The sequence below is a fragment of the Mustelus asterias genome, chromosome 18 (genome assembly GCF_964213995.1).
Source record: "Mustelus asterias chromosome 18, sMusAst1.hap1.1, whole genome shotgun sequence".
NCBI lineage: Eukaryota > Metazoa > Chordata > Chondrichthyes > Carcharhiniformes > Triakidae > Mustelus > Mustelus asterias.
Window position 1 is genome coordinate 46,816,129 of NC_135818.1, and position 26,927 is coordinate 46,843,055.

Below are 26,927 nucleotides of genomic sequence, written 5' to 3' on the forward strand. Positions count from 1 at the left end.
CATTGGATAGATAAAATCATGCTCAGTCATACTTGCAACAATTTTTGTCCATGCTGTTCTTTTATTTTACAAAATGCCTTAAGGAAATTCAGAGACATGAAGAAAAACGGACGTCAAGTATATAAGAAAATCCAATGGAAGTGAGACCAAAGATTTAGTCAGAGATGGATTTTTAAAATAATTCTGAAGGGAGGGTGATAGAGTTATAATGGCACAGAAGGACACCATTCACCCATCAAGTCCATGTTGGCTCTCTGTAGAGCAAACCATTCCTCCACTCCAACTGCAGAGGACGAACTCTCTCCTCCACCTTCACCCCTTTTCCATTTATTTTATTCCATTTCATTTCATCCCATTCATCCATTTTATCATCCTTCTTTTTCACTTCTATTTTTCCACTTCTCCATTCCAACTCTCCTCCTTTCCACACCCTCGCTCCTACTTCAGTGCAACTGCCACATTCCTCAGGCAGTCCTTTAACAATCTGTATCTATGTTCTGCCATTCTTGCATTCTGATCACCTAATGGACACTCTTGGCACCTTCTTAGCCTTCTGCATCCTCATTTACATTCCCTTTGTCCAATTCCACACCCTCTCTCTCCCGCCTCTCCCACCACCCCCCCCCCCCCCCCCTCCAATTGTATAAATCTGATTTGCTTTGTTCTTACCGCTAATGAAGGGTCATCTAGACTTGAAACGTTGACTCTATTCTCTCCCCACAGATTCTGTCAGACTTGCTGAGATTTTCCAGCATTTCCTGTCCTTTTTTCAGATTCCAGCATTCACAGTATTTTGCTTTTATTCCTCCACTCTATTCCTGTAGCCTTGCAGGATTGCTTCCCTCAAGGATCATCCAATTATTTTTTAAATTATTAATCGCCTCTGCTTCCACCACTCCTATAGGCAGTGATTTCCAGGTCATTACTACTCACTATGTAAAAAAAAGTACTACTTGCCATTCCCCCGGCATTTCCTGCAGCCATTCCCCCGGCATTTCCTGCACAAATCTGTGTCCCCTAGTCATTGTACTATAAGTTAATGGGAACATCTCTTTATTGACCTTATCTAAACCTGTCACACCATTGTTCACCTTGAGCAATTTGCCCCTCAATCTCCTTTGTTACAAACCCAACATAATGTTGTAGCTAAAATCTGTCATCCTTAAATCATTCTGGTACATCACCTCTGCACCCTCCGAAGATTTTTTCAACTTTCCTGAAGTGTGATGACCAGAGCTGAACACAATACTCTAGTTGTGGCGTTGCCAGGACTTTATAAAGATTCAGCAAAACATTCCTCTTTTGTACTCAATACCTCCATTCATGGAGTCAAAGATCCCAAATGCTTTGCTAACTCTCAATATCTGCCACTTTCAAAGATCTATGCACATGGACCCCCAGTTCCCTCTGGCCCAGTACACTCTTCATAACTGTGCTGTCCAGTTTATATTGCCTCTCCCTAACCTTTCTGCCAAAATGCATCACCTATCTGTCACTTGTCTGTTCATTTTGCTAGCCTACCATGTCCTGTTATAGTTGATTGATATACTACCCTCCATCATCCTTCAGTCCCAAAAACAACCATTTACCATTGTCCTCAAGTTGCTTTTGCATCCAAGCTGATACCAACCTTCCTATTAAATCAGCCTCAATTCTATTAACCAGCCTTTTGGGTAGTACTTTGTCAAACACCTTCTTAACATAGACAGCATCCACTGCATTCAGTTCATCAGTCTTCTCTGTCACTTCATCAAACAATTCAATTAGAATCGTCAAGCACAGTCTGACTTTACAAATCTATGCTGGATATCCTTAATTAACTCAGACCTCAAGAATGCCCATTGAAAATTTATCCCTCCTTATTGCTTCTAAAACATTATCCATGACTACTGTTAATCTGACCAGCCTACAGTCTAGGACAAAAGCAAAATGTAGCAGATGTTGGAAACCTGACATAAAAATAGAAACACTGGAAATACTCAGCAGGTCGGACAGCATCTGTGGAGAGAAACAGAGTTAATGTTTCAGGTCGATTACCCTTCGTCAGAACGGAGGAACGATAGAAATGCAACTGGCTTTGAACAAGTGAAAGCAAGGAGAACAAGAGGAAAGGTCTGTAATGAGGCAGAGGGCAGGAGAGGTTAAATTGACAAGAGATTTCATGGTACAAAAGCCAAAAGGAGTGGTTGTGAACAGGTGAAGAAACAAAAGATGTGTCCAGATGAGGTGTGAATAGCTGGATAGCAATAATTTGAATGCAGAGCGAAGAAATAATGGAAATGAGAAAAATCAAAAACAGAAAAAAAATTAAACAAAGGTTAGCAGAGGTTATTATCTAATATTTGTTGACTTCAATGTCACGTTCTGAAGGCAGTAGAGTGCGGAATCGAAGATGAGGTGCTGTTCCTCAAGCTTGCCTTGAGCTTCATTAGAAAACTGCAGCAGGCCAGAGACGAAGGTCAGAGTCGGAGCAAGGTGTAGAATTCAAATGACAATCAACTCAAGGTTATGCTTGCAGACTGAAAGGCAGTGTTTTGCAAAGAGGTCACCCCAATGTTGCGGAGACCACAGCACGAGCAGCGAATATAGTGTACTAAATTGAAAGAACTGCAAGTAAATCTGGGTTGACTAAGTTAGATTTACTTTTACTACTTTCAATTTACTATACTGTATTCGCTACTCACAATGTGCTCTCCTCCACATCGTATTTTCTGTTTTTATTTTTTATTTTTGGACTGCCCTTACACCCTTTCTTAAGGATATCATCTTTGCCACTCTCGTGTAAGAATTATGTATTTTTGTCTGTTTATCCGATCTGCAAAGCGAAGCAACCATGAGAAATTGATATGCCTTGAACCTGCTTGTACTAAATTAGAATTGTGAGACACTGGAATTTCAGAGGCAGCGTGTAATCACTGAGGAAGATGTGTGTGCGCGTGAGAATGCTGTTCAGATCAGCACATCTGCGATTGGACAAGAATGGCATGCTTGGAGAGTGGAATTTACAGGGATGGTTCTAATTGGCAGCCTCAGGGGAGTCTGCTGGAGAAATGCCAGTTTAAGGGGAGACTCTGACCAGGTTTTGTGCAGTCAGAGAAGAAACAGAAGAAAGAAGACAAAAAACAGGAACAAAAAGCCAGAAACCTGAAAAATATGCAAGACAACAGAAAACAACAAATGAAGTGTGCTCCTCCATCCAGCTACTAACATAGGAAATATATTGCTGGCATTGTTCTGGAAATTGCTGCCTAAACTTTACTTTAGATATATAAGTTTTGCCTTTCTCTTAACAAAGCTGTTTTATAACTGAACTTATATTGTCACAACCAATCCTCTGCAGGTAATGGGTTAAAAATTTACATCAACCGTCTCTCCCATTTTTAGGAAAGACTGGAAGATTATGGCAAGCCTTTCCACTATCTCCACCCCCACTTCTTTTACCAACCTGGGATGCAAACCATTCGAACCACGACACTTATCCATTCTAAGCATTACCAGGTTTTCCCATACATCCTTCCTATCAACTTTCTTCCCATCCATTATCTCTACCATCTTTGCTTCTCCTTATATTTTGTCAGCATTGTCTTCCAAGTAAGGATTGAGACAAAGTATGAATGAATTTATCTAGCCTTTCCCTGCATCTCTAATCATGTATCACCTTCTTTGTTCTGAATAGGTTGCAACCTGCCTTTGACTATCTGCTTACTATTTACATACCAGTAAATGATTTTTGGGCTCCCTTTTATGCTAACAGCCAGTCTATCCCCATTCCCTCTTTGTCAGTCTTATTTTCCCTCTTCACTTCCCCTTTCAACTTATAGTATTTGGCCTGTTGTTGTTAATGTTACGTTAATCGTATTGTTAAGGATAAACATGTGGAGGGTATTGATTAGTTAAGTATCTTGAGAACACACAAAGAGAGGCACCCCCCAGCCCCCAATTTGAGCTGTCTCATGGAAATCCTCTTCATGCCATTCCATTCTGTGCTAAAGGATTTCCTGTATGGGTCTGGCTGCACACCCTTCATCTGCTCACCCTTGTCAACTGTCTGGACACCCTGCCGTTTGACAATGGCCACACATACAACCAAGCAGCTGGTGATTGTGGGGAGTCATTTAACCTGAGGGTCTGACTCTTTTCCATGGTTATATCTGTGCCCAGGTGTCCATGGAGAAGGAGCATGCAATTTCCACTACTACACTTGAGGACTTCTGTGACAGGTGGGCACCACAAGGGTTGGAGTGCATCGTTGGTCCCAAAAACTATCATAGATTCATAGAATCCCTACAGTTAGGAGGTCGCCATTCGGCACATCGAGTCTGCACTGACAACAATCCCTGTAACCCCACATATTTACCCTGCTAGGCCCCCTGATGCTAAAGGTCAATTTAGCCAATCAACCTAACCTGCACCCGGAGGAAACCCACGCAGACATAGGGAGAATGTACAACGTACAAACCCCACATAGACAGTCATCCAAGGCCGGAATTGAACCAGGGCCCCCCTGGTGCTGTGAGGCAGCAGTGCTAACCACTGGTGCTAACCACTGTGCCACCCAAATGTTTCATTACATTTTGATAAGTTTCCTTTCAAGTTTTGTTTTGCATATGGTAGACTCGTCCAATAGGAGATTAAGATGCTTCACAGACTCCCAGGCTGCCTGCAATTTCTGCAGCATTGAGGAATCCGATTCCATGTTCATATGAGAATTCTGAGGTTTCAGCCCCGTTCCCTGATTTGAGGGTTAGCACCTCACCTCATCTTTGGCCACGATGAAACAAAAAAAAGTGTGTCTGAAACATCTCGGATGAATTCTGAAGCAACAACTGTTAAACCACTTATAAGCAAGGTGGTGAAGTTGGAAACCAGAAGCTAATCTTTTTATTTAACATTAGATTTATTTGCAGAGTGCAACATTACATATATTTACTTCCTCCCTCAACCACACCCAGTGTCCCAGGTACGTCTCTTTATAATTTCTGAAGTACAGTGGAGAAGGGGGCAGGAAGGGTGAAGAATCTCCTTGTTTGCCTGCTCTTGGGCATGGTCAAATTGGCCATTAAGAAGTTCAGGCGGCAAGCAGTCGAGGGGGACACCCAGGCACGGCACTTAAGGGAGTCTTTCGAACAAAAAAAGCTTTGTTTATTTTTCTTTACCAAACCCCTTTAGAAGAGAGTTCATTGATTAATTTAACTCTTGGACTCAAAATTATGAAAAGAAAGAAAACTTGTATGCTTGACTTTTCTTTCTGTATTTGGAAAGACATCCAAGCTTTGAGACAAGCGCCCTGGTTCTGTCAATAGCGATTTCTCTAGTTTCTTATTAGTATTTTTGCTGTATGGGCATTAGTGGGACGAGCAGGCAAATGAATCAGAAAACATCAAGCAGTTTTGGCATGTGCTGAATCAAATGTGACTGTGACTGAATTATTTAAGTTTAGGAATCACTCCTTTGTTGGCATTCCCAGGAAGTGATGTTCAGCCTGTCAGCTGATGATGAGCTATGGGAATAGAATCATAGAATCCCTACAGTGCAGGAGGCCATTCGGCCCATTGAGTCTGCACCAAATCTCTGACAGAGTGTCTTACACAGGCCCTCTCCCTATCCTCGTAACCCCGCACATTTATAAAATCATAGAATGTTTTGGTCATTTCCCACGGTGGACAAAATGTCCTTCCTACAAATTGCAACACATTTTCAAATATTTGCCATAAATTCTGTGCTTTGCATGGAAAGGTAGAAGGACTCCAGAGATTTGAGAACTTGCAACTAAAACATGTATCCACAGGCTAAAATGAATAGATAGTACTGTACCGCACCATAAAAGTATAATTGCACCACATATGAGAAAAATAACTTAAAATAGAAGGTGTTGCATTTGAAGTAATGTTTGGAAGATAAATTGCAATTAAAATAACTGGAATCTGAAAACTGCTCACCACAATGAGTTGTGTTGATTTTCTTAAACAGCCATAAAATTGAAGGACAATGAATGAAGATAACATTTAGTGCTATAAGAAGCAAAAGAATTGTATACTCAGAGTTGATACAATTCAATTTCTATCACCACGTGATAGCTATTTTAATCGTACTGGTTTCTAACCACCACTTTAGAATGGTATGCAGAAACTCTTAAGCTGTATTTTTCATGCAATAACTTGGACTTAAACTGAATTTAGAAGTTTGGTTCAAAAGGTTGATGTCTAAAAAGTAAGTTCAACATTGAGTTACGTCTCTTACTTTTTCCTCAACTGACTGACAGGCATCTTTAACATCATATCACAAGAATATTTGAAATTTATAATCCAAGTGCAAGACTATGGATTGAATTTTCACCTTGGAGACAGGAATCTGGAGTTGGGAGATCTCCCAATGCTGTGATCCTGCCCCCTGACACTATTACAGTAGTGGGGAGTCGAGGGCAGGCAGGAGTCTGGCCTGCCATCTCCAGCACCAAGGTGGAGGCAGAAAAGGAGTGGGCCAATGTCAAGGCAGCCAAGTTGGAAGATCTGCCTCTATTCGCTGAAGATAGCCAGAAGCTCAGTCAACTGTCAAAGCTTGAAACAACCTAATAGATGGCTCAGTTAAACTGCAAGGGTAAAAATCAAAAGCTCTGGGCATATTTCACACCATCAACTCTGAATTTTGATATTGTACAATGTAAAGCTGTCAAGTAAAGGATCAACATAGTAAATGGGGATAAATTTTCAGAGGAGTTAATAAAGTTCATCTAATAGATGAAAAAATAGAGTACACTTCACACTATTCAAAGGCTACTCGTGTATGATAACAACATATAAAGATGTAATCTTTTCCCTTTTTTTAGGTATGCAGCCTAAACAACATTTGAGATAGCAGTTCTGAACCATGTTTACTTACTTGGAGTTTTTAAGTGCTCGTGGCCACAATGTAACTGCCTAATCATTTTATAAGTGTTTGACATCATTTATACAGATGGTTTGAAGAGTCAGTTTGTTTACTCAGGAAGTTTTATGGGCTATTCAATGAATTGCAACTGTTATTTTGGATTTAAGATTTTTATTTACTAAGTGGATGAGGGCGAGAGAGTGAGAAGCTAAAAAGGTAGGATGGGAATGAGATGGTGAAGGGTTGAGATGGTATGGGGAGGGTGAGGGGTGAAAGAATTGGATAAAGGAGTGGGAGGGTTTAAAGCGGTCAGAAGTTTCGATTGCATCAGATGCACCCTAGGCTGAGGTTTCTTTGGGAACAAAGACAGGCCTTTTAACCTGCCCACTCTGAACGAGGCCTCCTTCCATTTGTGCCTCAAAGTGGCAGATCTGTCTCCAAGCCACTTAGCTTCTGGAAAATCTTGCCTCCCGGCAGTTGAGATGGAGGCGAATCGTGACAGCAGAATTAATCCCGTCTCCCAATTCCTGCCTCCAACTGGAAAATCCGGCCCACAGACTTAACATTTCAAGTCAATTACCTTTCTCCAGAATTGAGACGAGTTACAAAAGGAATGGATTTTAAGCAAGTGAAAGGGGGAAGATTGGAGAAAGAACAAAAGTAATGCATTTGAAGACAGGAGAGATTACATAACAGAAGTATTGGTGATACAAGGCCAAAGGGAGTGGTAATGGGAAAAGAAAAACAGAAAAGATGTGTCTAAAGGAGGTGCGAATGTCAGATAATGAACATATGCAGTCAGAAAGCAAAAACAAAGTGAAAACAAGAGCAAAGCCTGCAAAGCAAAAGGAAACAAAATGAGGGCAGAGGTTAGTCTGAAATGTTTGAGCTCAATGTTGAGTCTGCAAGGCTGTAAAATGTCTAATCAAATGATGGCATGTTGTTGCCTAAAACTTATGTTGAGCTTTTTCGGAAACTGCCAAGTGAAGAGCTATCAGCATAAAACTGACGGGCAAGGCAGATGAACTCAGGGCATGGATGGGTACATGGGACTGGGATATTATAGCAATTACTGAAACATGGCTAAGGGAGGGACAGGACTGGCAGCTTAATGTTCCAGGGTACAGATGCTATAGGAAAGATAGAACAGGAGGTAAGAGAGGAGGGGGAGTTGCACTTTTGATTTGGGAAAACATCACGGCAGTACTGAAGGGGTATATATCCAAGGGTTCGTCCACTGAGTCTATATGGGTAGAACTGAGAAATAAGAAGGGGGAAATCACTTTGATAAGGTTGTACTATAGGCCCCCAAATAGGCAGTGGGAAATTGAGGAGCAAATATGTAAGGAGATTACAAATAGCTCCAAGAAAAATAGGGTGGTAATAGTAGGGGATTTTAACTTTCCCAACATTGACTGGAACAGCCATAGTATTAGAGGCTTGGATGGAAAAAATTTTGTTGAATGTATTCAGGAAGAATTTCTCTTTCAGTATGTGGATGGCCCGACTAGAAAGGGGGCAAAACTTGACCTCCTCTTGGGAAATAAGGAAGAGCAAGGGACAGAAGTCTTAGTGAGGGATCACTTTGGAATCAGTGACCATAATTCCATTAGGTTTAAGATAGCTATGGAGAATGATAGATCTGGTCCAAAAGTTAAAATTCTAAATTGGGGCAAGGCCAATTTTGATGGTATCAGACAGGAACACATCTGTAATGGGTAAGCTGTTAGAAGGTATTCTGAGAGACAGAATCTACAGGCATTTAGCAAGGCAAGAAGTGATTAGAGACATTCAGCATGGCTTTGAGAGTGGAAAATCATGTCTCACAAATTTGATTGAGTTTTTTGAAGGGGCAACCAAGAAGGTAGATGAGGGCAGTGCAGTTGATGTTGTCTACATGGACATCAGCAAGGCCTTTGACAAGGTACCGCATGGTAGGTTGTTGCATAAGATTTGGGGCGACACGGTGGCACAGTGGTTAGCACTGCTGCCTCACAGCTCCAGGAAACCGGGTTCAATTCCGGCCTCGGTTACTGTCTGTGTGCACATTCTCCCTGTGTCTGCATGGGTTTCCTCCAGTTGCTCCAGTTTCCTCCCACAGTTCAAAAGTATGCGGATTAGGTTATTTGGCCATGCTAAATTGACCCTAGTGTCATGGGGATTAGCAGGGTAAATGTGTGGGGTTACGGGAATAGGGCCTGGGTGGGATTGCGGTCGGCACAGACTCGGTGGGGCAAATGGCCTCCTTCCGTAGGAATTCTATGATTCTATGATTAAATGTCATGGGATCCAGGGTGAGGTAGCCAAATTGATACAAAATAGGCTTGATGACAGAAGACAGAGGGTGATTGTAGAGGGCTGTGTTTTTCAAACTGGAGGCCTGTGACTAGCGATGTGCCTCAGGGATCGTATTGGGTCCACTGTTGTTTGTCATTTATATTAATGATTTGGATGAGAATATAGGAGGCATGGTTAGTAAGTTTGCAGATGATACCAAGATTGGTGGCATAGTGGACAGTGAAGAAGGTTATCTCGGATTGCAACGGGATCTTGATCAATTGGGCCAGTGGGCTGACGAATGGCAGATGGAGTTTAATTTAGACAAATACGAAGTGATGCATTCTGACTGCTTAGTCAGTAATAATGCATTTTGGTAGATTGAACCAGGGCAGGACTTACTCAGTTAATGGTAGGGTTTTGGGGAGAGTTACAGAACAAAGAGATCAGGGGGTACCGGTTCATAGGTCCTTGGAAGTGGAGTCACAGGTGGACAGGGTGGTGAAGGCGGCATTCGGCATGCTTGGTTTCATTGGTCAGAACATTGAATACAGGAGTTGGGACGTCTTGTTGAAGTTGTATAAGACATTGGTAAGGCCACACTTGGAATACTGTGTACAGTTCTGGTCACCCTATTATAGAAAGGATATTATTAAACTAGAAAGAATGCAGAAAAGATTTACTAGGATGCTTGCAGGAGTTGATGGTTTGAGTTATAAGGAGAGGTTGGATAGGCTGGGACTTTTTTCTCTGGAGGGTAGGAGGCTTAGGGGTGATCTTATAGAAGTCTATAAAATAATGAGGGGCATAGATCAATTAGATAGTCAATATCTTTTCCCAAAGGGAGGGGAGTCTAAAACTAGAGGGCATAGGTTTTTAAGGTGAGGGGGAGAGATACAAAAGGGTCCAGAGGGGCAATTTTTTCACAGAGGGTGGTGAGTGTCTGGAACAAGCTGCCAGAAGTAGTAGTAGAGGCGGGTACAAATTTGTCTTTTAAAAAGCGTTTAGACAGTTACATGAGTAAGATGGCTATTGAGGGATATGGGCCAAATGTGGGCAATTGGGACTAGCTTAGTCATTTTTTAAAAAAAGGGCGGCATGGACAGTTGGACTAAAGGGCCTGTTTCCATGCTGTAAACCTTTGACTCTATGACTCTAAAGGCAAGGTCGTGAATTAAAATGACAGACAATCAGAAGCTCAGAGTCATGCTTGCGGCCTGAATGGAGATATTCCCCACGGTGGTCACCCAAGTTGCATTTAGTTTCCTCAACGTATATCGAACCGCACTGTGAGCAGAGAATACAGTATATACTAAATTGAAAGATGTATGTACAAAATTGCTGTTCACCTGGTAAGACTGTTTGGAGTCTTGGACAGTGAGGAGTCAGGAAGTGAAAGGGCAGGTGTTGCATCTCCTGCGTTTGCATGGAAAGGTGTCATGTGGAGGGTGTGGATGTTGGGGGTGGCTGAGGAATGGATCAGGGTGTTGCAGAAGAAAATACCCTTCAGAATGCTGAAAGGGAGGGGAAGACGTGTTTGGTATTGGCATTATGCTTGATTTGGCAGAAATAGTAGAGGAAGATGGATCAAGATTATTTGGACCTTCGTTCAGGAAAGAAGTCTCCACAGATCACCCTGGTGGGGATGGTGGTGAAGAGAAATTGGATGCCCATGGTGTGGAGTAGGTGGTTGAGGCCAGGAAATAGGAAACTGTTATAATGACAGAGAATGCCAAAGGAATTGTGGATGTAGATGGAAAGAGATTGGACAAGGGGAATAGAAAATAGATTCAAGATGGAAAGGAATCATATCCTCGAGACACATAGGCCAGAATTCTCCAGCCGTTCAGGCCAGCGGGAAACCCGTGGAGAATCCCGCTAGATTCTCCCGCTAGAATCCAGCGGGATTCTCCGTGGGTTACCCACTGGCGTGGGGTGTCATCAATGGGAATTCCCATTGACAGCAGCAGGAACAGGGAATCCCGCTGCTAGCAAACAACACACCACCTCCCGCCAGCAGGAAACATGTGGCTGGGAGGCCAGAGAATCTCACCCATCTTTTCTTTCTTTATTTGTCCCATTGCTCCTCCCTTGAGTTTTGCACCACTAACCCCTTTGTCATTTAATCTTTCCTATCTCCCACCCTATTCATTGTTCACTTGCTTAGAACCTTTTACATTTCTAGCTTTTCTGGGTCTAATGAAAGGCCAATGACCTCAAATGTTAACTTTGTTTTCCTCTCCACAGATGCTGCATGACCTGCTGAGTACCACCAGCATTTTCTCTTGTTGAGTCTAAACTTCCCATTCTTGAACAATCACACTGAAAGATTTTACACAGTAGTGTTATTTTTACTTAAGAAAAGTCAAACATGAAATAAAGCAGCAAGCAATAAACTGTCAAGAGCTGTCATATTAAGTTACTCCGATAATTAATTGCTCATGCATTTTTAAAGCATTTTTTGAGAGAGCAAGACTATCTCTCATGTTAACAATCAGCATTCTGGCTGTTCAAGGATCAGTTATGACAGTGTTTGGACATACCGGTGATCTGAAATATCCACCATTCTCAACTAAAGACCATTCTGATGTTCAGAAGAAAGGAGAATACATAAAGAAAACAATTTTAAAAAAACACTATAAAAAACAAAACAAATTCCATGAAATTTATTCCAAGGCAAAATAACCTCTCCAGTCTGGAATGCTTGGGACCAGGTCACTTCTGGATTTTAGAATGACATTAGAATGCCTAACTGCAAATGTGTGAACTGGAAAACGCCATAGATATAAATATTTACCAGAAGCATAAAACAATGATGAAACATTATAGAATCACAAAAAAAAATGTTTTACTTATGCAAATACCGTATCATCCACGTTTCCGACTAAAATAATGCCCCAAGTTATTTTGGTCTGCTCAAAAGATTTCCAGGCAATAGTTTTTTTTCCAAACAATAGATTTTCATACTGGAGAGGTTGTAGTTTATCAGATTGTGTCAGCTCTAAGATTCACCTTACTAATTCTCTCCCCCTCAGTTTGCACAATCAAAAAGGTGCATTGTTTAATGGTTTCAGTTGTTACTCATCACAGAAACCAATTAGCGTATTACATAAGTGTTCTCTACCATTAACTGCTTTTCTTTGCTTTATAAGTGATATTTACATAAATGATCTGAACATGAGCATTAAGAGAACAATATCACAATTTGTTGACAAAACTAATTAGGTGATATAATAAATTGTAGGAAGAATACAGAGTACTACATTAGATATTGGTAGTTTCGGGAAGTAGGTAAATTTGTGGCTAATGAGGTTGTTGTGTAACAATGTGGAATGGTAGATTATGGGGGAAAGAACAAGAATACTCAATTTAGTTAAAATTTTAAATGGCAGACAGGAACATTACGTAAAAAGCAACCATAGATAGCTGGCAAAAGCTCTGATATATTCAAACCCAAAGAAAACAGCAACATCACCTTCTCATTTTTGTGGATGTCAAAAAGTTAAATTGGGAGATGCTCAGGATGTGAAATTAATCTTTCACATTGGAGATCCTGGGTTCAAGGTTCGACGGGAAAGTTTCCTGCCTGCTGCGAGAATGCTGGCAGAATTTCGTTTGGGCAATTACACTCCAGTTTCTGATGAGCATAAAAAACAGAATAAAACTGCCTCCAATTTGGCAATAACACTCAGAGTCTGATGACTGAGCTAGGAAGCAGCAAAATATCACACTGATGCTTTTCTGTAAGCAAATTGCTGGGGAGGAATAGTGGCAGCTCTGCCACAAAATGGTGTAGTTGGATCGCTTTTAAGGTTGACACTGGGCGTTCGCCAATATCTCTCATCATGCACACAAACATCCTCCTCCCTAAAAGCATTAAAAACAGGATTTGTCTGATTGACTAATTTTCCTCTTGGAAATTACTTCTTTACCTGTTCGCAGCCAGGGAGTCGATTAATGAATATATAGAAGCACTGTCTTTTGCTCGAACAATTGCATCCAGATTTTCTTCAATGAATTTCTTATTGGTTTGCACCTCACGTAGGATTCTTTCAGCGTCTTCAAACATTGATTTTGATGCTTTTACTGACTGAATCAGCGAAGGCTTCTGAGAGTGACTTGGGTTTGTCAGTTTGCCAATACAGGTGGGTTGCTTGAGCTAGAATTGAAAATACTTTCGATTAAGCTTTGGTAGATAAAAATGTAATTAAGAAAAAGGATAGAATGGAATACTTCAGGGACATTCAAATATCGATAAAGTGTTCAGGAATACATTCACATGTCTATTAAATATTTTCAAATTTACGCATGTCTACTTTTTACCAGTGAAATAAAGCTAGCCATCATGCATAAAGAAGCAACTGCAACACATTTATTTTCAGTGACAAAATAAACAGATGTAAAGCTAACTTTGCAAAACCTTATTGACGAAATGTAAAAGTTGCTGTCAATAATCTGTCTGACCAAACGCCACATCTCATCTTATATACAATACTATTAATATTCCTTTAGAGAATGAAACTGACTTTCATCTCACCAACGTTTGATATTATATTGGGAAGAAAGTACACTCTGCTTGCAATTCTAGCAAATATTTGGTTCTGTGTTACAGTGCCATTAAACTATTTCAAACTTTCAATAAATGGTGAAAAGTACGAAAAAACACGAAGAAGTAAATTGAGAACAGTGTTTTCCCCCCAATTATTTGGTAGAAAAATACTATTCAACTCAGAATAAATGTAACACATTTGCAGTGAACTGTCAGATGCATTAAATATTTAAATGCTCATAAATCTCCTTCCTTCAAGTACTTTCACTAAAATTTTCCATTTGTCACTGATAAAATTATATTCAAGGGGATGAACAGAGACACGGTTGAAGCATTAGGAAAGGAACCACACATATTGCTGACAAAACAGAGAATACAGAAGCAGAGAGAGTGATTTTCCCAGAATGGCAAATGGGAAAAGTGGCACTGAGCCCGTGAATGGTAATGGCATGTCACATAGTGTGGCACTTTAGTGCCAAAAACTTTCAGCCACGGGTTCCATGCCATATTGCTGGCGGGGCAGCCTCCGATTCATTCACCCTGCCATCGCTTCAGTGCTGCAATCTTAGGATGCCATATTTAAAGGCCGCCCCAGCTCACACTTCATAGGTCACCGGGAAGTGATGACTGTCAAGAAATCTGTCCCCAAGGTTTCAGAGGCTGCTTGATCCAGTAGAGGCCCCAACGTATTGACCTCTACCCACGCTCAGGAACTCTCACTCACCAACCCAGCATGGGAGGTGGTGTCAATGGTCGTGAGTGTCAACACCCTGCAGAAGAAGCCAGTCATCCAGTGCAGAAAGAGGATGAATGATCTCCGTTCTGCCAGGGTAAATCACTTCTCATCTCTCCCAACTCACACACCCACTCCCCCAACACACATCCACAGGGGTCTTACTCACTGCCAGCTCAAGGGGCACCACCACTCGCTCTCCCATACATCTGCATCACTCCTGCAGGTCATGTCCTCATCAGCTTGTTGGTCCCATTCACTATCCACACATGCCAGGCATCTTTATCGCCTGCCTTGGCACACATTCTGCTTACACTCTCTCCATCTGTCTTCATGCAAATTAAGCTAGCACGCACCAAGAGGGAGAGATCCCAGAAGGGCAGAGAGATGCCAAAACTGAATGTCCTCACGGCTTCAGCTGGCCGGGGAGGATGTCAACTGCTCCTGTGCTTATGGTGAGGTCAGTGGCAATAAACCAAGTGAGGATCCAGCACTGCATCGTCCATCAGACAACAATGCTGTGAGTCACGTCTCCTATTTCTAAAGGCCCCTGACATGCATTAATCTCCTTTCTTTCACAGGCACATCTGAGAACCAGCACAAGGAATCCACAGCCAGGTCCTCAGCCATCACTTGATTTCAGACTCTCAGCCACCGGCTAAGATACTAACAATATGTGTAATGTAAAAAATATCAAAGAGACAGTTTCTGCATGAGCGGTACATGGATTTCATCTAGAGTCCTTGTGGGGGTTTGGGGGGGGTGCAAGGATAATGCCAGGCTCACTGGACAACAATGTCACACTGGTTCTGCTGCAGAGAAGCCAGATGAGGACTTTGATGGGCAGCCTACATAAGGCTGCTGGGTATGCACAATGAAAAGCTTGGTGCACTGGCAAACCTGCCAGAATCCTGTGGCCAATGCGAAGGAGCATGGAAGAGTCAAGCACCAACTTGGCACAGGGCTTTGCACAGAACTTGGAGTTCATCCTTCCCAGCAACAAAGCTGTGGCCAACTCCACCAGCACAATTGGAACCAACCACTTGATAGCGCCTGATGTCCAATGTCTCAGCTTCTGTTGCAGCACCAGCAATTTCCACCAGAAATGAGTGCTGCAGAGGAAACTCAGACTGAAGTCATGAATTATCAAGCTTGCTGCCAAGAAAGCTCAAACTGCAACGTATGGATTGCAGTGTGTGACAGAATCTGTGGTTTCAAAGCTTGTATATTTTGGAAATGGGCCTCAATTGAAAAGGGAAAGTGAGAAAGGAACCTGACTTCCAGTTTCTAAGAAAACTAAGACTGAAACTGAGATTGGAAACCAAAACCCCTGGCTGAGATAAAATAAAAGGTCCCAGAGCTCTGAGCTCAGTGGATGATGATTCCAGTGCAGTAAAGGCAGGCTAAAGAAAAGAAGTTAGATCCAGAAACTGAGAATAAGCAAAGATATACAGTGCTGCAGCTATTCTGTTATTTGAAGATATCATTAGTATATCTACTTCATGATGTGGAGATGCCGGCGTTGGACTGGGGTAAACACAGTAAGAGTTTTAACAACATCAGGTTAAAGTCCATTTGGTAGCAAATGCCATTAGCTTTCAGAGCGCTGCTCCTTCGTCAGATGGAGTGGATATCTGCTCTCAAACAGGGCATACAGAGACAAAAAATCAAGTTACAGAATACTGATTAGAATGCGAATCTTTACAACTAATCAGGTCTTAAAGATACAGACAATGTGAGTGGAGAGAGCATAAGGCACAGGTTAAAGAAATGTGTGTTGTCTCCAGACAGTTCAGCCAGTGAGATTCTGCAAGTCCAGGAGGCAAGCTGTGGGGGTTACTGATAGTGTGACATGAACCCAAGATCCCGGTTGAGGCCGTCCTCATGTGTGCGGAACTTGGCTATCAGTTTCTGCTCAGCGACTCTGCGCTGTCGTGTGTCGTGAAGGCTGCCTTGGAGAGCGCTTACCCGAAGATCAGAGGCTGAATGCTCGTGACCGCTGAAGTGCTCCTCAACAGGAAGAGAACAGTCTTGCCTGGTGATTGTCGAGCGGTGTTCATTCATCCGTTGTTGGAGCATCTGCATGGTTTCCCCAATGTACCATGCCTCGGGACATCCTTTCCTGCAGCGTATCAGGTAGACAACGTTGGCCGAGTTGCAAGAGTAGGTACCGTGTACCTGGTAGATGGTGTTCTCACGTGAGATTATGGCATCCGTGTCGATGATCCGGCACGTCTTGCAGAGGTTGCTGTGGAAGGGTTGTGTGGTGTCGTGGTCACTGTTCTCCTGAAGACTGGGTAGTTTGCTGCGGACAATGGTCTGTTTGAGGTTGTACGGTTGTTTGAAGGCAAGAAGTGGGGGTGTGGGGATGGCCTTGGCGAGATGTTCGTCTTCACCAATGACATGTTGAACATGTCCACTCCATCTGACGAAGGAGCAGCGCTCCAAAAGCTAATGGCATTTGCTACCAAATAAACCTGTTGGACTTTAACCTGGTGTTGTTAAAACTCTTACTATATCTACTTCATCCAGACCATCGTAAGCAGAGTCGTAGAGGTTCTTCAGACGTGCACCACTTGCAAACAACTCGGGTTGTTTGTCTGCTGCTGTCAGCTGGAGATCAGACTGAAACCTGGAAGAGGAACTGAAATTCTTTGTGATGAAGACAGAGTTTTCAAGGACTTTGTGACTGCTATTGCCAAGTCAATTTGTAAGATCTGTCTTAGTTATATCTGCCATTTTGTGTGTAATTTTTAGTTTATAATCGAGCACAATTCGTCTGTCAATTCACGTTTAATGTATACTGATTTGGAGTGTTAAGAGTATAGGTACTTAGCCAAGATATGATTTAGTGTTTGCTTTGTTTGACTTCTAAAGTAAAAAAAGTTTAAAACATGGAACTTTGTGGCTTCATTCTTTCAGTAGGTAACTAAGATTTTGGATTTCTCCATTTTTCAAATAAAAGTTACTAGTCTCTACTGAAATCATAACAAGCATGCAAGGGGGCTTGCAGACATCTCAGCAGACCAGCAATCTGTCCTCCCACAAGATTTCTGAGCCACTGCCCGGCAAGATCAGGAATGTCTCCATGGAGAACAATGCTTTCTGTCTTCTCTCAGGGTGATAACATTCTTCCCACCATTCCTGCCACTCAGCTAATGTGCTGGCTGTTGCAGGTAAGCTCGCCAACCCAGTCTGCAGCTGGGCCTTCTAGGTTAGAGTTAACCTACCTGCAATCTCCTCCATTGAAAGTCAGTGGCCTTCCACCAGCCATATTACAGCCACAGTGTAGAAGTGCCAGGGACTGTAAAGGCACACAGAAGACAGACACTAAGGGAATAGATATGGGTGACTTTTGTATACAATATAGAATAATTTAATTGATAAATTTGGTTTGGAATATTTATTTTCTGTTCCTTTTTATTTTTGCAATTTGACCCATTGGACATGGTGACGGTCAGCAACAGAGGGAAGATTTTTGGGGTCGGACTTTTCATTCGGCTCACGTCAAACCCTTGTTGCCTCTTGTGATGCCTTGCCCTTATATTGTGCTTGTTGTCTTCTTGTCCCCTGAAGCTTTTTCATTTTTATTCATGTTAGTCTTTGTGCGGAGTGGTGGACGGGTGGGGGGGGGGGGTTATTTGTGTGGTGAGGGAAAAGGAAAAGGGGCATACTTTTGCTTGTGGGTACATGGGGCGGGGGGGGGGGAGGGGAAACTTGAAGAGGTAAAAAGAGAGCCTGAGGGAGGGGGAGGGGCTTGTGTACTGTATTGGGTAGAATCCTGAAATATTCTGAAAATGCCTAGAGTGGTAAGGACAGGTTATTGGTGAAAGGGGAATTGAGGTTGTGGTTACTGGTATCACATTTGGATGAGCTCTTCATGGAAAGCTTGGCCAGAAAGGGGATATCTACATTGCCTCCTCCCTTCCTCAAGGTTCTGCTCCTCCTCCTTATGCTGGTGGCTGTCAATAACCCGCACTTTGGAAACTGTGACAAATTTCATCATAGCAGCTGAGACAAACCACAACATTCTAAAACAATCAACAACAATCTAAATGAACAACTCACATTATTCTAATAAAAAGTTAACTTGCCCCGTCTCCCAATATTTACAGATCCTTTAAAAATTCCAGGATCCAGATTCAGATCCTCATCTTTGTCCAAAACAAATCAGCTCTTCCAATTTTGTTGAAACCCATCCATTAGTTTTTTTGAGAGATATTGTTTGCAGACAAACCTGGGGAAAAACATTCCTTCTACCAACCTTCAGTGGTGGAGGCAATAATCCTATTGATAGCTGTCGACAGACTCCTTAAAATTAGTGAAGAATTTAATACATTTGAGGGAATTCAGCAACAATCCAAATCCTAGGTAGCATTTCCTGAGTATGGCTGCTTTATTCCAGTCTTGATTCTAACGTTAGATCAATCCCCACTGGATAAATTTAGAGTGGTGCGCTAAACTAGCTGAGATGGAATTACTAATCAAGAATATGCAAGGGGTTAAGTCACCAGGCTTTGTTCAGTTTATTACATAACTCTATAAAAGCATGCCAGTATAACTAAAAACCTTAGCACAGATGTAAAAGAATGCAGGTGGATGCCAAATACTCCAATATAGTCGATCCATATAGTCATCTTATTTCAATTTTGGCAAAGGTAGTTCTGCGCATCATATGCTTATTGTAACTTGGCCCAGCTGTTTAAGCGTTGCACTATACATGCACCAATTTAAAACTGGCAATATAAAGACCCAAGAGTAATGAATATCAAATATATTGATCAGCAGCACTTACGGGAAATGCACTATCTTGACGAGGAACAATGAAGTATGCAATTCTGAAACGACGAATAGATTTACCACTTGGACACAAGAGGAAATAATTGTGCCTTTGCTATTGCCAGCAGAGGGGATACTCTTCAATTAATACTACAATATAATCCAGACCCGAATAGATCACCTAATCTTGGTATGATCATCCAGTAATTTTCTCATATTTGTCATCTGGGACGAGATTGTGAATATAATTTTGCAGTTCCTCATGGAAGGATTCATAACAGAAGAATTCATTTTACATACAGAGTGGGATCAAATGAGTTATATGCTAATTATCAGCGTTTCACACTGACTATTTGTGTTTTGAGAGCCCATTTCATGCGTCAGCTTTTACTGATAAAAATCAGCACCACCAAGTCTTTTTTTATTGAGCAATTGTTCCTTTCCATATCCTGCATGGAAGTAATTCCAGTTGATGCACATTGTGAGTAGGAATTCTCTCAAGGATAGGACTTACTGCCTACACTTCTGTGAGCGTCTTAAATGGGAGTGCCATGCAAAGAAAGACTTGCATTTATAGAGCACCTTTCAAAATCTCAGGACATTCCAAAGCCCTTCACAGCCTATTTTTGAAATGTAGGAAATACGGCAACAATTTTCACACAGCAAACAGTCATGTGATGATTACCACATGAATCTGTTTTTACAATGTTGATTCATAGATAAATATTGATCAGGATGCCATGGGTAACTCCCCTTCTGCTCTTCAAAATCATGCCATGGGATCGTTTTAAGCCACTTGAAAAGGGTAGACTGTTTAATGGCTCATCTAAAAGATGGCACCTCTGGCAATGTAGCATTCATTCCCTCAGCACTGCACTGGAGTGTCAGCCTTGATATCTTTGCTCTATCTTTGTAGTGGCAATTGAACCTATAACCTTCTGATTCAGGCAAAAGTGTTGCAAACTGAGCCATGGCTGACACAATGGAAAGAAAGAATTCAGGAAAATTAAATAGCAATGAAGGGAAAGGTGTCCAAAATGGGGCATCTCAGCTGTGCGCATACAATTCAGGTGCAAGTGCACCAGCCACTATTTTGGATGGGACCACATCATAAGCAGACATTAAGCCACGAACAAATGTAAAGAAGGAACCTAAATACTTGCCTCTGCTCCCTCTTGCATTGAAGCATATTTAATGATTCTCATTGACACTTCCCCCTCTCTTGCTGAAGGTAGTGAAAACCCAGAAGCAGCGGGGACTAACTAGTGGGGGAAAAGGCACACCTGGAAGTCTAACCCTAGATGGACCTGAGCAGCGGGCACAAGTTTCCAGGTTTACTTCCAAGTCAAATGTTATCCTGACTTGGAAATATATCAGCATTCTTTCATTGGAGCTGGATCAAAATCCCAGAAGTCCATCTGTAACAAACTCTGGGAGTACTTTCACCACAAGACTGCAGCAGTTCAAGACGGCAGCTCACTACCTCCTTCTTAAGGCAATGTGGATAAGTAAAAATGCTGTCCTCATCAGTGAAGCCCACATTCCGTGAATGAATAAAGAAAAAGGCTGTGGATACCAGTGTACAAAGGGGTTTGCAGGGTGGCCAAGTAACCTGCCCTCCAACAGACCAGAGATTGCTGATCATGGCAAATAGGGGTAATGATTCTTTGCTGTCCTCTCTCAGGATATCATTCATCCTCCCACCCTTGCCACACCTCTGTCACTCTTACAATTGGGTGTCAGTCATCCAATGACTGTCTGAATTCCTTTCAGACTGTGCTACCCATGCTGGCAAGGTGAAGCCTGAAGCCGAGCTTCCTAGATTCTCAGGTGCTTGTCCTCCAAGACCAATGCAGTCTCCTCCACTGAAAGTCAGCAACCTTCCACTATGCTGCAAGAGGTGTAGGTTAGACGGATTAGCCATGGTAAATGTGTGGGGTTACGGAGATAGGGCGGGGGAAGATGGTCTGGGTAAGAGACCCTGTCAGAGAGTCAGTGCAGACACGATGGGTCAAATGACTTCCTTCTGCACTGTAGAGATTCAATGATTGTGTGTGTGTGGATTGCAAACCCGAGTCATGGCTCATGTCGTCACTGAGCAACCACCCTTTGGCTTGCACTTTGCTGCAATGCAGTTGGCACAGCAGACTCTGTAGTGTAAAGGCATCATTATTGCTGTAAGAAGTTTAACAACACCAGGTTAAAGTCCAACAGGTTTATTTGGTAGCAAAAGCCACACAAGCTTTCGGAGCTGCAAGCCCCTTCTTCAGGTGAGTGGGAATTCTGTTCACAAACAGAGCATATAAAGACACAAACTCAATTTACATGAATAATGGTTGGAATGCGAATACTTACAACTAATCAAGTCTTTGAGAAACAAAACAGCATGAGTGGAGAGAGCATCAAGACAGGCTAAAAAGATGTGTATTGTCTCCAGACAAGACAGCCAGTGAAACTCTGTGGGGGTTACAAATAGTGTGCCATGAACCCAATATCCCGGTTGAGGCCGTCCTCGTGTGTGCGGAACTTGGCTATCAGTTTCTGCTCAGCGACTCTGCGCCGTCGTGTGTCGCGAAGGCTGCCTTGGAGAACGCTTACCCGAATATCAGAGGCCGAATGCCCATGACCGCTGAAGTGCTCCCCAACAGGAAGAGAACAGTCTTGCCTGGTGATTGTCGAGCCAACGTTGTCTACCTGATACGCTGCAAGAAAAGATGTCCCGAGGCATGGTACATTGGGGAAACTATGCAGACGCTGCGACAACGGATGAATGAACACCGCTCTTCCTGTTGGGGAGCACTTCAGCGGTCACGGGCATTCGGCCTCTGATATTCGGGTAAGCGTTCTCCAAGGCGGCCTTCGCGACACACGACGGCGCAGAGTCGCTGAGTAGAAACTGATAGCCAAGTTCCGCACACACGAGGACGGCCTCAACCGGGATATTGGGTTCATGGCACACTATTTGTAACCCCCACAGAGTTTCACTGGCTGTCTTGTCTGGAGACAATACACATCATTTTAGCCTGTCTTGATGCTCTCTCCACTCATGCTGTTTTGTTTCTTAAAGACTTGATTAGTTGTAAGTATTCGCATTCCAACCATTATTCATGTAAATTGAGTTTGTGTCTTTATATGCTCTGTTTGTGAACAGAATTCCCACTCACCTGAAGAAGGGGCTTACAGCTCCGAAAGCTTGTGTGGCTTTTGCTACCAAATAAACCTGTTGGACTTTAACCTGGTGTTGTTAAACTTCTTACTGTGTTTACCCCAGTCCAACGCCGGCATCTCCACATCATCATTATTGCTGCCAGGAAACCTGCATAATGCACTGTATATGGTCACATACCAATGATCATGCATTGAGGGAGTGGAATTCCTTTCAGTTCTAGTACATAGCACACAAATGGTCTACAAATCACCGAGTGCAGTCATTTACACTCTTTCACCATGGGAAAACCGGCAAACCTTGTAACCTCTCATGCTAGTACTGCCTGCTTCTCTTGGGCGAGAAGAAATAAAATGAAGTCAACTCTCTTTGACTCCTTTTAGAAAACAATGGGAACAAACTGGGAGATGTTGCTAATATCTCAGAATCATAGAATCATAGAATCCCTACAGTGCAGAAGGAGGCCATTCGGCCCATCGAGTCTGCACCGACCACAATCCCACCCAGGCCCTACCCCCACATATTTTACCCACTAATCCCTCTAACCTACGCATCTCAGGACTCTAAGGGGCAATTTTTAACCTGGCCAATCAACCTAACCCGCACATCTTTGGACTGTGGAAGGAAACCGGAGCACCCGGAGGAAACCCACGCAGACACGAGGAGAATGTGCAAACTCCACACAGACAGTGACCCGAGCCTGACCCATCTCTAACAACAGCCTGGAAAGAACAAGACACATTAAAGTTCATTAACATGATCAACTTTGTAGTTGGAAATGTGGACCTTGACCTTCTGAGTTTGGAGTTGTGGCTGCAGTAGGCAGCAGATTTCAGTGACCACATCCTTTTTTTTATTCATGCATGGGATGTGGGCATTTATTGCCATCCCTAATTGTCTGTGAGAAAGTAGTGGTGAGCCACCTTCTTAAACCACTGCAGGATTCCTAGCCCTGATCTGCTCTTGCAGCACAGTATTTATAACAGTTTCTCATCAACGGTAACCCTCAGGGTATTGATAATGGGGAATTCAGTGATAGTAATGCCATTGAATGTCATGGGGCAATGATCAGATTTTCTCATAGGAGAAAGTCTTTGCCTGGTACTTGTGTGGCGTGAATGCTATTTGGCACTTGTCAGCCCACGACTGGATATTGCTGCGTTTCCATAGAATCCCTAACAATGCAGAAGGAGGCCATTTGGCCCATCAAATCTGCATCAACTCTCCGAAAGAACATCCTACCTAGGTCCACCCCTCTGCCCTATCCTCCTAACCCCGTGCATTTACTGTGGATAATCCACCTAACCTACACATCTTTGGATTGTGGGAGGAGACCGATCACCCGGAGGAAACCCATGCAGACACGGGGAGAACGTGCAAACTCCACACAGACAGTCATCCAAGGCTGCAATTGAACTTGGGTGCCTGATGCTAAGGCAGCCGTGCTAACCACTGTGCCACCATGCCGACTCTTTGGACAGGGACTGCCTAGTGTCTGAGGAGTTGCAAATGGTATAGAAAATTGTGCAATCATCAGTGAACGTCCTGACTTCCAACCTTATGATGGAAGGAAGGACATTGATGAAGCAGCTGAAGATGGTTGGGCCATTACCCTGAGGATCTCCTGGACCTGAGATGATTGAGCTCCAACAACCGCAACCATCTTCCTTTATGCTGGGTATGACATAAACCAGCACAGAGTTTTCCCCCGATTCGACTGATACCAGATTTGCTAAGGCTTCTTTTGCCAGACTTGGTCAAATGCTGCCTTGATGTCAAGGACAGTCACTCTCACCTCACCTCCAGAGTTTAGATCTTTTGTCCCTTGTTCGAACCAAGACTTGAGGTGGAGATGTCAGCATTGACCACCTGATGAAGGAGCAGCATTCCCAAAGCTTGTGATTCCAAATAAACCTGTTGGACTTTAACCTGGTGTTGAACCAAGACTATAATGAGGTTAGGAGTTGAGTGACCCTGGTGGGACCCCAACTGAGTGTCAGTGAGCAAGTTATTGCTAAGTGTCACTTGATTGCACTGTTGATGACCCCTTCCATCACTTTATTGATGATCCAGAGTATATTGATGGGACAGTAATTGGCCAGGTTGGATTTGTCCTGTACAGGACATACCTAGGAAATTAGGGTAAAGTAGGTGTCAGTGCTGTGGCTGCACTGGAACAGCTTGGTGAGGGGCACAGCAAGTTCTGGAACACAAGTCAGTACTATTGCCAGGATATTGCAGGGATTTGCAGTATTAAGTGCCTTCAGCTGTTTCTTGATATCACAAAATGAATCAAATTAGCTGAAGATGCTGAGAATCTCTGGGGGAGGCTGAGATGGATCATCCACTTGGCACTTGTGGCTGAAGATCGTTACAAATGCTTCAGCCTCATCTTCACTGATGTGCTGCGCTCCTCTATCATTGAGGATGGAAATATTTGAGAAGCTACCTCCTCCAGAGAGTTGTAAATTGTCCACCACCATTCATGACTAAATGTGGCAAGGCTGCTGAACTTAGGTCTGATTGGTTGATTGTGGCATTGCTTTGCTCCATCTATCACTTGCTGCTTATGCAGCTTGTAACACAAGTAGTTCAGCAGGTTGACAGCTCATTTTTAGGTATGCTTGATGTTGCTCCTGGCATACGCTCCTGCATCCTTCATTGAACCAGGGTTGATCCCCTGACTTGGTGGTAATAGTAGAATGGGGGATATGCCAAGCCATGAGGTTACAGATTGTGGTTGAGTACAATTCTGCTGCTGCTGATAGCCCACAGTGCCTCATGGCTGCCCAGTCTTAGGTTGCTCAATCTGTTTGGAACCTCTTCCATTTAGCACTGTAGTACTGCCATACAACAGGTTGAAGGATATGCTCAAAGTGATAACAGGACTTGATGCCCACAAGGATTGTGCGGTGGTCATGGACAGATATATCTGTGGCAGGCAGGTTGGTGAAATTAAGTCAAATATGTCTTTCCCTCTTGTTGGTTCCCTCACCATCTGCACAGACCCAGGCTAGTAACTATGTTCTTAAGGACGCAGCCAACTCACATTAAGGTCCTCGACCAAGAGTACATTCTGCTCCCTTGCCATCCTCAGTGTTCAAGTTGGAACACCACTTGGAGGGAACACGGAAGGTGGCAAGGGAACACTGAGGATGACAAAAAAGCATGCCAAAGACCATTTGTGGCACCTGGCAGGGTTATCCTGGTTATGTGGGTGACAAATTGGGCTGAGTCACGTCCATTTTTTGGGAGGTCTGAGTGACCTCAGGATTCCAAAATGGCATCTGTGAGGTGAATGCACATGAGTTAACAACAGCTGGAAGTAAGCAGAGCACGTAAATCATGACATCAGTTAGCGTGCAGTGATGATTTGATACCAGTTATGCCATTTTGAAGCTCCATGCTCCAGTCAACTCCTCTTACTATCACACAACTGAACATAAAGCAACATGAAGGACTTTCCACCAGTGTAATTAAGAGGGAATTTAGTCATTTTTTTAGTCAATTCCGCCCTCTGACCTTTTTGATATGCCAGCTCATCATGGTTTTGACCCAGCTACTGTTGATTCAGGAGGTAACAGACAGTTCTGTAGGTTGTGCTTTCTGTTTGGTTGAAGTGTTTGAAATTTGTAGGCCTGGTTGATTTGTTCTCAGTGCTGCTGTCATGCTGGATAATTCTCATTTTATCAAGAAAGCACCAGCACTGACAACAGCCCTGCCACAGCTCAAGATTCAGACAACTGAACCCAGCAGAATTACAGACAGAACAGACATCCCGACAAGTAGAGAGGGATGCCAGCAGAAAGTAGAGCACCAGGGCACAAACATCTTGAAAATAATTGTTACTTTATAGAAGGTGTTTTGAAGGTATCATCCAACAGTATCATTCATGGCAAAGGTTATGGCATGCAGAGTCAAGTGGCAAATAGCTGAAACAATAGCAAATGGCGGCAAGTAAAATAAAGTATGGAGAGTAGGGTCAAGAGATAGTTATTCAGATTGGAGTGAAGGAGAAAGCAGAGTTCCCCAAGAATCAGTACTGGGGTCTTTGTTATTCATAATTTGCACCAGTGACTTAGACTAGGGAATCCATAACACCAACGATACCAAACTGGGCGCAGGAGATGGCCCAGTGTGGCTTATTTTGAGGAAGAATAAAACATAATACAAGAAAACTTGCAGATTAGGCAATTAAGTGGGAAATGAACATAATAAATACAAGTTGATGGGCTTTGGTGGAGAAAATAGAAATGCGATCTACATCAAGGAGCAAAGGGATCTATGGATACAAGCGAACAAGTCACTAAAAGCAGCATGGTCAGTTAGCAAAACAATTAATGTTAAAGCACTGGGATTTATTTCTAGGGGTAAAGAATTTAAAATTTGCAAAATTATGTTAAATCTATATCGGCTGCACTTAAGAGTAGTGTGTACACCATTGGCCTCCAATATCCATATAAAAAGGACAAAGAGGCACTAGACAAAGTGGGGCAGGGGTGGGGGGCTTGTCACTGGCGCGGGGAGGTGCCCAATTGCAGAGGTTACTCAAGCAG

General features: G+C 42.9%; 1 protein-coding gene across 1 annotated transcript in view; it reads right to left on the reverse strand.

Annotated features, from left to right (window-relative positions):
* Window positions 1–26,927, reverse strand: part of kiaa0586 (KIAA0586 ortholog) — a 547,244-nt gene that overhangs the window by 285,697 nt on the left and 234,620 nt on the right. Inside the window, exon 13 of the mRNA XM_078233832.1 lies at window positions 13,077–13,303. Within this exon, the coding sequence (XP_078089958.1) occupies window positions 13,077–13,303 (227 nt within the window). The remainder of the gene's footprint in view (window positions 1–13,076; window positions 13,304–26,927) is intronic.